This window comes from Arachis ipaensis, chromosome B03 (assembly GCF_000816755.2).
Source record: "Arachis ipaensis cultivar K30076 chromosome B03, Araip1.1, whole genome shotgun sequence".
Classification (NCBI taxonomy): Eukaryota; Viridiplantae; Streptophyta; class Magnoliopsida; order Fabales; family Fabaceae; genus Arachis; species Arachis ipaensis.
This window is the reverse complement of record NC_029787.2, coordinates 126,270,798-126,282,537: the sequence shown is the minus strand read 5'-3', so window position 1 is coordinate 126,282,537 and position 11,740 is coordinate 126,270,798. Positions and strand designations below refer to the sequence as shown.

Genomic DNA, 11,740 nt, shown 5'->3' with positions numbered 1-11,740 from the left:
TTTATTAGCCACACTTAAAAAAAAATAACACTTTTATAACGTATCAAAATTAAATCTTATAATTTATCATCTAATAATAAAAAAGAAACATCTTTATATAAAAACCAATTATAAAATCTTCGTAATAGTATCCACCTTTGTTTAATTGATATTTTGAAACATGATGTTAGGGAATGGTGTTGGTGAGTTTAACATCATGGTTACCAGAATTGCACCCTCCAAGTTGCTCAGCTCAAGAACTGGCAAAGGGTGAATGTGTTAAAGCAAGCAATTCTCAAATGGGTGTTGTGATCTTAGGACTTTGCTTCTTAACAATAGGTTCGGCCGGAATAAGGCCGTGTAGCATACCGTTCGGCGTCGACCAATTCGACCAGACAACGGAAGAAGGGAAGAAAGGGATGGCCAGCTACTTCAATTGGTACTACACAACATTCACATTGGTCTTGTTGCTGTCTCAAACACTTGTTATCTATGTCCAAACCTCTATTAGCTGGAAAATAGGTTTTGCAATACCAACTGTGTGCATGTTTTTGTCCATAATCATGTTGTTTGTTGGAACAAGGCTTTATGTGTATGTGAAGCCTGAAGGGAGCACTTTTCCTGGAATTGGACATGTTCTTGTTGCTGCTTATAGGAAAAGAAAACTCATGCTTCCAATGATTGAAGACAAAGTTGATGGTGTTTTCTATGATCCCCCATTGATCTGTGCTAGTACTGATTCTTTGCCATTAAAGCTCCCTTTAACCAATCAGTTTAGGTAACATCTTTATAATAATTATCTTCAATCATCTTATTATTTCTATTATGTTTTTTCTTAGCTTACTCCCAATTCTATCTACTATAGACAACAAATTAAACATGAGAAAATGACAAATAGGTCCCTGACCTTTTGCCTCGCGGACATTATCGTCCATAACCATTGAAAAATATTTTTAAGTTCCTGACCTTTACAAAACTTGGACGAATCAGTCCCTCTGTCTAAATGCCTCTGTCAGGGACTGATCTGTCCAAATGTCTTTGTCAAGGACTAATCTGTCCAAGTTTTATGAAGGTCAGGGACTTAAAAGTATTTTTCAATGATCAAGGACAAAAATGTCCACAGGACAAAAGATCAATGACCTATTTGTCCTTTTCTCATTAAAACAATTGAGAAAACCATGAAATTAAACAGATATTACTTTTTTAAACTAGGGCCTTGAACAAAGCTGCTCTAATAATGGAGGGGGATCTAAACGAAGATAAGAGCATAGTGAATAAGTGGAGACTTACAAGCATTCAGCAAGTAGAAGAGGTTAAATGCATAGCAAGAGTTTTACCAATCTTATTCACTAGTATCATTCCTCTCATTGCCTTGTTACAACAAGGAACATTCAATGTATCACAAGCCCTGAAAATGGACAGAAACCTAGGACCCAAATTCCAAGTCCCAGCTGGTTCAATTGGAGTCATATCATACATTACCATAGCTTTGTGGCTCCCATTCTATGACCGGATCCTAGTACCAAGGCTAAGAAAAATGACCAACCAAGAAGGTGGCATCACACTACTACTAAGAATTGGAATTGGCAATGTCTTCTCTATTTTCTCTATGGTTGTTGCTGGTTTGGTAGAAAAATTGAGAAGGGATTCAGCAAATTCACATCAAAATCCACTAGGAATTGCTCCTATTTCAGTTTTTTACCTAGCACCACAATTGGTCCTAATGGGTCTCTGTGAAGCCTTTAGTGCAATAGGGCTAATTGAGATTTTTAACAGAGAGTTTCCTGAGAATATGAGAAGTGTTGGCAATTCATTGTTTCCATTTGCTTTTGGATGTGCTAGCTATGTGAGTGCTATAATTGTTAACATTGTTCATCATGTTACTGCAACACATAGCCATCCAGATTGGTTAACAAATGACATAAATGCTGGTAGGATAGATTATTTTTACTACATTATTGCAGGACTAGGCGTTATAAACATGGTTTATTTTATACATGTTGCTACAAGATATCAATACAAACAGGTCCAAGTTATTGATCCATTGCCACAAGACATGGAGATGGGATCACACAAAACCTAGAAAGAACCTAAGTTGGTGGTTTTATTTTTACTTCACTTCTCTTATTAGGATTTTAAGCTATTATTATTATGATCATGATGATGTAATAGTTAGATTATATTACTTGTCTTATTGGAAATGTAATGTAAGCTATTGAGAGTGAAATAATAGTATAATAACAGGTTTAATTACTCTCTATTTTTTAAACTTTTAAAAGTTTCTTTGTGTAGCCTTCTCTAAACTTAGCTTTCAGATAGACATGATAGATAGCAACTATATATAGAAAAGAACAATGTATATATTTTGCTTTTTCTATTAATTAAGCCAATAATTTTTGGAAGAAAATTGTGAAACGTAACTAATCACAGAAATAATTGAACTGATTATGGGTAGTCTTAATCAAATTTATTGTGCATTTATTGGATATACACAAGATTATTCCCCGGACGGTAAGTTAATACTCTACATATGAGATATTCATTTAATTTGGAGGCATCTTTTTAATTCATGATCCGAAATCAATCACAAGACAACTATATAATCATACAGATCAGGCTCGTCACAGAATGATTAACTTTAGTAGTATGATTTTTGACAATAAAACAAGATGGGAATTAATGTGGTTGTTCATTACTCATGAGTGGAAAATATTGCTTTTGTCGTTGTCTTCTAGTCAAAGGCGAATAACTAAAAGATAACCATTTTAAAAATTTGAAAGGGAAATCTTAGCATACATTATTATTACTACTCTTCAACATTTCAAAAGTAAATTCAAATGCATGTAAGTATAGATAGAGCTTCTGACCAGCAGGTTGATCAAATCCCAGTAGTAAAGAAGACATAATCTATCCATATGCAATGCAACTTGCCACCGGCCTCGCCATCATATCACTAGGACCAACGTGGTTAGAATGTTGACATTGTCAGGTGATGGACCATTAATGAAGGTCCTCATTTTGTTAATGATGATGTCATTTATATTAACTTGTGTTTCTAAAACATATATTAATTAAATATTTATTATTATTATTATTATTAGAATTTAGTAGATAACTATAATATAAACCTGAACTTTTAATAACAAAATCTGACTTGGTTTAATCTGTTTCTATCCCTAAAATTTAATTAACATGTGTTTTAAAAGTATATGTTAGTTTTTTTATTAATAGAAGTTTTAAAAATTTTATTTTAATTAATATATAAAAATATATTAAAATTTAAAATTTAATTTTTATGAAATAATTTTCTATAAGCCCTCCAATAAAATTGGAACGATTAATACAGATTTCATTGGTATTACTGCTTTTTTTGGACGTGGTACTACTACTTATTTTGGTATTTTTTTTTATTCGTCGGGCTATATGTTTTGGTCTAGTTAGGTCCAGTGAAAGTCTTTTTGGCGAGAAACCTTTTGCAATTTGAAGGACAACCAAAACGGTGTTAACATAGCCCACTTAATTTTTATTCTTTTGTACACTTATTTTTTTGGGCTTAGATTATTTTGTACACTAATCAACCTATTACGGCTCGTCAAAAAGAAAATATCTTTTAATAGATATTCTCCAAAGCCCCACAAAAAGGGTAGGGGTTAACAGCAAATAACAACGAGCCACGTGGCATTAACGGGTGGGTCCCACTTAGGGATCTCTCTAGTCACCTCTGAGCAGTATTGAGGTGGAGCAAATGAAGCATTAGCTGAGTTTCGCATTTCTTCTTCGCTCTTAGCTCTGCAGCCTTCACTGTATCCGACTCCGTTTTAGTGAGTGACTCAGCTACCGAGTTCGAGTTCTTGTAGTTGAATGTGATCACCACCACCATCATCAATCAGTTGCTACAATGGATCCTTCATCTTCCATGTCGCTTCCACCTTCTATGCACCTCGCAATGGCGGCTCTGCTCGGAGCCTCCTTCATGGCCATCTCCGCCTTCTACATCCACCGCCGCACCGTTGACCACGTCCTCCACCGCCTCGTCGAGGTCCGCCGCCGGCCACCTCGCACTTCCTCTACCGGCGCCGTCGATGCCGACACCGACGACTACGATGACTTCGAAGAAGAAGAATACGAAGACGGCGACGATCGGAGTGGCTTCGGCGGAGAATTCGACGCCGATTCGACACACTATCAGGGAAGCCTGACAAGGTCCGTGGACGAAAGCTTGCTTCGGAGCTATAGGATTTCGTCTTCTATGCCGAACGTGGCTTCTGCGGCGGATTGGTTCCCGGAGGACCCTAGGCTCGGGAACACTGCGCAGAACCGTGTCTCGTCGCTTGATAATCTCAAGTTTGCGCCGCTAGGTCTTCCTTCTCTTCGAACGCGATCCACCACCGGTGCGAATTCGAACTCTCGAGCTTGAATTTGTTTCAAGTTTATCTAAGGTTTTTTCAACTTTCCGTGAAGTTGAAGTCGTTTTGATTCAATTCTCAATTAGTTATTCATTTATTTTTCTGTCTGTTTTCGTTTGAGAGGATGCTTATATTATGTGTTCGTATCTGTAATTTGATGATTCATTTCACGCTATCGAAGTAGAAACTAGTGTGAGGTAGAAGTTGAGTTTCTTTTTCTTTTATGGATTCTAGATTAAATTATGTTTATGTTTTTTGGGTTCGTGAAGGAGAGAATGCTCAGCTTTCGAGTTCTTATAAGAGAATAGCATCTGTCGGTAGAATCATGACCCCAAGGTCGCCGGGGCGAACTGCTTTTGAAAGTACTGAAGATTCTGACGAGGAGGGAACACAGCTGGGTGATGACAGTCGGATTCCTTTCTACCCTGGGACTAGAGATTCTTCGAATAATTATGTGAGAATATGTTTTCTTACCTTTTGGAATTGTGAATGTTGATTATTTTCAATCCGACCCCCCTTCTTCCCCCCAGTTTAGGGGCCTAGTTTGGGAACATGCTTGTGATTTCAGTTACATACTTACATATGAAAATTGTTGCCTACCTTATATTGAAATGTGAAGGGGACATATCCTTCATGCATGCCTTTGGGTCAAAGGTAACCAAGTGAGTTGCCAAATATTTATGGCTGTTATTAATTTAATGAATCTTTTAAAAATTTATAACTCATCCATAACAAAACCAGAAGTCTCCTGATGTTTAACAAACTCTCACATCAGGTAATGGAACCCTTGTAGTAAGCATTGAAACTGCCAGATTTTAATTTGGTCCAAACAATCTGTTCATGGTTGAAAAATCGTAGGCTATAAATTGTGGTGGATGACCATCAATTATCCTTCCTTGCTTGATTTTGGTATGCTATTGTTCATTGTACATTGTTTTAAATGGTTTGCTATGTTGTTGCAGGGACTGAATCCAAACATGTGCAATTTATCCGGTGTTGCTTTCAGGCTCGATGATGCAAACTCTGCACACCAGATGTCTGGAGAGGTTTCAAAAGAAGGGAAAGCAAGTGGCGATATGAATACTGATGGAACAGTGGATTCAAATTCAGCACATGCTGCTGAAAAAGACCTTGCATTTATCAGTAATGTTTTCCCTAAAAGAAACACAGTGAACGGTAATGTCATATTTGTAACAGAATCTGTACTATGATTCTTATGTTTGGCATTTTTCTAATTTTATTCTTTTCACAGTGATTTGATGCATTTTTTCTCCTTTATAAAAATGTTCAGAGCCAATAAACATAGAAGAAGAGGAAGTGTGCAAGATGATTAGAGAGTGCTTAGATTTGCGTAAGCAATATGTTTACAAGGAAAACCTTCCATGGAAGGCTGAACCTGTGGAGGCTGACTCTGACCCATTTCATTTTGAACCAGTTGAAGCAACACCAGTAAGTTAGTTGTTTTCCATTATTCCCCTCAGATATTTTTGTTCCCATCTGCTAGAGATACTAACAGTAACCTTTTTCTTTCCCCCTTGAAGTGGTTTTCAAAATTGTTATACTGATGTTTTGATGTTTCTAACAGCATCACTTTAGAATGGAAGATGGAGTCATACATGTCTATGCAAATAAAACTGGTGAGCACACAGTTGTAAAAACAAGGCAATGCAATGATCATTTTCAGCTTTTTTATTTCTTTCTGTTAAGCATAGAATGACTGAGCTTCGTGTGAAACTGTGTGCAGACACTGAAGAGCTCTTCCCTGTTGCAAGCTCAACAACATTTTTTACAGATATGCATTACATTCTTAAAGTTATGTCTGTTGGAAATGTTCGCTCTGCATGCTATCATAGGCTTCGGTTTCTGGAGGAAGTATGTTTATACAACCTTTGCATATGTGATCTATTTGTGTTTTGCCTCTGGCTTTTGGTTAACATGCATCTGATCATTATACAGAAATTCCGCCTTCATCTATTACTAAATGCAGATAGGGAGTTTCTAGCCCAGAAAGGTGCACCACATCGAGATTTTTACAACATCCGAAAAGTTGATACTCACATTCACCATTCGGCTTGCATGAATCAGAAGCATCTCCTCCGCTTCATTAAGTCAAAACTAAGAAAAGAACCTGATGAGGTGATAATCTACTTTCGGACTGATTTAGGGGTTTAACTGATGAGTGCCCGCACTTAAGGCACTTGTTAAGGTACTAGAAGTAGATAATTTTAATTTTAAAAAAAAATATTTTTTAAAAATTTTCAGTGCATTAAATGTATTAGAAGGATAAAGGCTTTCTAGGTTTATTTCCCTAACAAGTGCTTTAAGGGCATTCTTAAGCAAATCCGTTTTTTGTTTTTTTATTTTTTGAGACCATGATAATGTAGGTTGTTTTCGCATCCTTTTTCTTCATCTAATTTTAGTTGTTATTTCCTCTTAATTTTGCTAATAGTATTCATACATGTTGGCAGGTTGTTATATTTAGAGATGGAAAGTATATGACACTTAAGGAGGTTTTTGAGAGTTTGGATTTAACTGGGTATGAATTATTTTTCTGCTGAATTTTCATCTAATGACTTGTAGAAAGATGCTTGCTATATTTATGAGCTTTTATCTTGTCTGCATGTTTCTAATAGCAGGCAATCATAATGCAGGTATGATCTGAATGTCGATTTGTTGGACGTCCATGCAGATAAGAGTACATTTCATAGATTTGACAAATTCAACCTCAAGTACAATCCTTGCGGGCAAAGCAGACTCAGAGAGATATTTTTAAAGCAGGATAATCTTATCCAGGGTTTGTTTAAGATTATGAAATATGCCTATTGTATACTTTTTTAAGCTGTAGGAACTCTGAATGTATTAAAAGTGTTGATGCTTTATTGTTTCACAATAGCTTAAACGTACCCACATTCACAGGAAGGTTTCTGGCTGAAGTAACAAAGCAAGTTTTAACCGATCTTGAAGCTAGCAAATTTCAGGTAACTTATTCACATGGCATAGACTTTTTTCTGTTAATGTTTTTTGTGTCTTATATATTAATTCATTTCTATTTATAAATCAAATTTCAGATGGCTGAGTACAGGATCTCTGTTTATGGAAGAAAACAGAGTGAATGGGACCAGCTGGCAAGTTGGTTTGTTAACAATGCTATTTATAACAAGAATGCTGTATGGCTAATCCAGGTGTGTTATTCTGTCTTGAGGCATAATTTTTAACATCTATTCTTTGATATGCATAGTCTGATGATAAACCATTGAGCCCCGGATATGATCCATCTGACCTCATAAAAGTCTGTCCTAACTGATTGACTCTTCTGGTGATACTAATTTGATATTTATACCAAGATTCTTATAGACTATAGACCAACTTCCCATAACTTTACAGTCATTTATTTACTTATTTATTTATTGTGACTGTTTATAGGTCTTTTTAATACTAAAATGGGGTTCCTTAGTTTGAGTTTTAGGATTGTTTTGTTTTTCAGCCTGAACTTGTAATGGACAGTGGTAAATATTTGGAGAGAATATTTTATCCAAAAGAAAAAGAGATAAAAAAAAAAAGAAGAAAAAGAAAGAAGGAAATACTCATGATTAGTACCCTTTGAAAAGTGATTGAAGTAAGTAACTTCAAAATTGTATGCAGTCTTCAACGAGTGCTGTAATATTCCTGTATCCTGTTGTTGAAAGTGAATCTTCTTAATTCTTGCAAATTATAGCATCAACTCACGGGTGTTATCACTCAAACATATGCACAGCAAGTCTGTAACCACAATTCTTTGATGTAAAATGTCTTTGTTGCATGAGCATTTTCAGGTCTTTATATTACTTTTACAGTGCTATGTTTGTTGGAACTACGAGAACTCTGCTTGTTGTCAACAGCATCATTACTTTAGTCTCCACATGAATTCCTGCTTCACTACCATAAGTTGTTAAGTGGGTTTAACTTCTAGATTAGCAAGTGGCAACTAACCTTGCACTGCATTGCTTCTTCCCAAAAGAAAAGAACTGTAAAAGAGAAAATAAGAGAGAAGTCACTTGATATTTGTTGGAATGTGTCATGTTAATTATACGGATCCTTACATAGATAATGGACATATGCAATTTTGTCTACAAGCAAAGAAAGATGAGGCTTAGATTTGATCATGTTGAAGAAACACCATTTGCAACATTTTAATGCATGCTCTTTGTGATGTGATATAATATTTCTAACTTCATACATCATACGTCTTAATCATTTATTCAGAATTGTGTTTGGTGCGTTTACTTGTATAGGATTTTGACTTTGACTATCATCTTTTTTTATGAAACTTCCATTTGCACAGTTACCACGACTATACAACGTATACAAGAATATGGGAATTGTTACCTCCTTCCAGAATATTTTGGATAATGTGTTTATTCCTCTATTTGAAGTCACAATTGATCCAAACTCTCATCCTCAATTACATTTGTTTTTGAAGCAGGTTAGTCAATTTGACCCTTCCTTTGTGCTCATAGCTCTATTATGTATGTTCAAAGTAGAAGTCATAAAGTTAAATGACGTTCAGTATGTATCATTTGATTATAGCAGTGAACATTTCTTGTGTAACTATGTCATGTTGTGACAATGATACACCAAGCAACTTTGTGGTGCTTTACCGGTGCCACTATGTAAATTGCTCATTGCTACTGTGTGGCTACTAATGACTGACTTTCTATATTGGATTTGAGTGTGCCTGTTCAGCTAGTTGAAAGGCATACTCAATTATAATGGAGCTAAATATTCATGAGCTTCAGTTTATTTGAGTACTTTGCAAACTGCTTTTTTTATTCATCTTGCAAATACCTTGTTATCCAATAACAGTTATGTAATCAACCCTATATATTTAAAATCAAGCTGTTTTTCTTCTTTTGTTCAAAGATTTTTTTTAAGTAGCTACCATCTGTGCAGTGTTGCTTTGTAGTAATAAAGGCGTGCTTTTATGAACATTAAGTTTTACTTCACAGTTCATATGTCAGCAGTAGAGGATGAAGTTCGCTTTGAGAGCTGGCATTCGATTCTTTATAATGTCATTGTTACAATTGTGTAGAGTTCAATTATTAAAATCATGAAAAAAGGAAGCACCATTTTTAATTCTTGTCTTCATAATTTACTAGGTATAACATGTTACTTTTTTGAAAGCAGGTGGTGGGATTTGACCTTGTAGATGATGAAAGTAAACCTGAAAGGCGTCCAACTAAGCACATGCCTACACCAGCAGAGTGGACTAATGAATTCAATCCAGCATACTCTTACTATCTTTATTACTGTTATGCAAACCTGTACACCCTCAACAAGGTTAATGTTATTTCCCTCTGCATACACGTCTTCAGCTTCTAGTTATTGTCTTCTCTTTCTTTTTCCAACATATTTAATATCTTACTTTCTATTGGTTTCAGCTCCGTGAATCTAAAGGAATGACCACTATTAAGTTGCGGCCCCATTGCGGAGAGGTTGTTTTCTGTGTGCTATAGTAGCTGTATGATTTGATTATTTATTTTATTTAAGATGGTTAATATATTTTACTTGCTTATGCAGGCAGGCGATAGTGATCATTTGGCTGCTGCTTTCCTCCTATGCCATAATATTTCCCATGGGATTAATCTACGGAAAACTCCTGTGTTGCAATATTTATATTACCTCGCACAGGTTAGCCCCACGTGAATAGTCAGTCATTTGGTCAACATACCAATATCTATCATGCTGCAATTGTAGTTTGCGTTTGTTGTAAATCTTGAAAAATTTGTGATAAAATTTTAATGGCAGTCATGTTATCTTTTTAGGTTGGATTGGCAATGTCACCACTTAGCAATAATTCACTTTTCTTGGACTATTCTCGCAATCCATTGCCCATGTTTTTCCAGCGAGGTCTGAATGTCTCTCTTTCTACTGATGATCCTTTGCAAATTCATTTGACAAAAGAGCCCTTGCTTGAGGAATATAGCGTCGCAGCAAAGGTTTGCTCTCTGTTAAAACACCTAGGCTCCTTTTTCTTGGCTGACAACAGTTAAATATTTTGTTCCATCATTTCTTCTAGGGGTCAATAATTTTCACATGCACTGCAGGTATGGAAACTCTCTGCGTGTGATATGTGCGAAATTGCCAGAAATTCTGTCTACCAGTCTGGATTTTCACATCAGACCAAGGTAAATGAGATGGTGTAGGAATTTTATGCACTGGATTACCTGTTTTTCTTTTCTTTTATTTTTTTATTATTAGGGTAAAGTATGTTTTTTGTCCCTAACGTTTGTGATTTTCTTCAAAAATACCTTTAACGTTTAATTGTATTCAATTTTGTCCCTAAAGTTTTCGGTTTGTATCAAAACTACCCGAGTGTTAACTCCATCTGAAATGTTGGGAACAAAGTTGAAAATGTTTGCGGATATTTTTGAAACAAATCGAAAATGTTAAGGGTAAAATTGAATGAAATCGAAAACGTTAGGGACAAAATTGAATAAAATTAAACGTTAGGGATATTTTTGGAAAAAATTGCAAACCTTAGAGACGAAAATTATACTTTACCCTTATTATTATTATTATTATTATTATTTGCATTTTCTTTGAGCTCTTCCATCCTTTTGGTCTGTATTCTCTCTTGATGTTTGATCCACAACTTTAGCTGTGAAAAGTGAAAACTGATAGCTATCCACATGCTGTTATAGTTAGAGTATTATTGCATGGACGTTTATAAAATATTGTTTACCTGGCTCTTTCCTGATTTATAAATGTCTTGATTTTTTATTTAATTTATTTATTTTCCCTTCGTTTTACAGTTACGTTGGCTTGGGGACAAGTATTTCCTTAGGGGTCCGGAAGGAAATGATATTCACAAGACAAATGTTCCCAGTTTGAGAATTGCATTCCGATATGAGGTGGAACATTTGTCATAAACCCTATACAGAATGCAGTTTGATTATAATTATTCTATCTTGATAACGATTGTGTGTTTTGTGCAGACATGGAAGGATGAAATGCAATACATATACGCTGGTCAAGCCACCTTTCCTGAAGATGTAGACCCATGAAATGAAGTAACGAAAAATGAAATCAACCTGTTATGTGACTCTATTGTCAGTGCATTTACCACTGATGTTGAATAGCAGCTTCGGCGCTGACAACTTATTGTAACAACAATGTAACCTTTATGGTAGGCCTTAGTTACAACTTACATGGTTCAGAATCGAAGTTAAAAAATAAACATAATAGAGAACTGAGAAGGCAGAAGAAGAGCTAGTATCTAACACTGGCATTTTCTGCGGCAGGAACAGGAACACCTCTCTCTCTCTCTCTCGTTAATCACTAGTAGACTAGAAATAGTAAATTAATAATGGCCACTA

The 11,740-nt window shown here is 35.5% G+C and overlaps 2 protein-coding genes across 3 annotated transcripts in view; both read left to right on the top strand.

Moving 5' to 3' along the window:
• The window catches only part of LOC107631916 (protein NRT1/ PTR FAMILY 2.13), a 5,886-nt gene extending 3,647 nt beyond the window's left edge, over window positions 1-2,239 (top strand). Inside the window, exons 3-4 of the mRNA XM_016335505.2 lie at window positions 171-757; window positions 1,192-2,239. Of these exons, the coding sequence (XP_016190991.1) occupies window positions 171-757; window positions 1,192-2,062 (1,458 nt within the window). The 3' untranslated portion in view covers window positions 2,063-2,239. The remainder of the gene's footprint in view (window positions 1-170; window positions 758-1,191) is intronic.
• LOC107631917 (AMP deaminase) lies at window positions 3,714-11,664 on the top strand. 2 transcript variants are annotated; one of them, XM_016335506.2, is made up of 19 exons: window positions 3,714-4,370; window positions 4,655-4,839; window positions 5,348-5,561; window positions 5,677-5,834; window positions 5,971-6,022; window positions 6,130-6,257; window positions 6,342-6,521; window positions 6,854-6,921; window positions 7,037-7,179; window positions 7,302-7,363; window positions 7,454-7,567; window positions 8,707-8,847; window positions 9,549-9,701; window positions 9,803-9,856; window positions 9,942-10,052; window positions 10,187-10,360; window positions 10,469-10,549; window positions 11,177-11,275; window positions 11,360-11,664. In XM_016335506.2, the coding sequence occupies exons 1-19, from the start codon at window positions 3,878-3,880 to the stop codon at window positions 11,426-11,428; spliced, it is 2,679 nt and encodes an 892-aa protein (XP_016190992.1). In that variant the 5' UTR covers window positions 3,714-3,877; the 3' UTR covers window positions 11,429-11,664. The 2 variants fall into 2 exon arrangements, with proteins under 2 accessions (XP_016190992.1, XP_020975347.1); XM_021119688.1 differs by lacking the exon at window positions 8,707-8,847 and having other exon boundaries at window positions 3,715-4,370.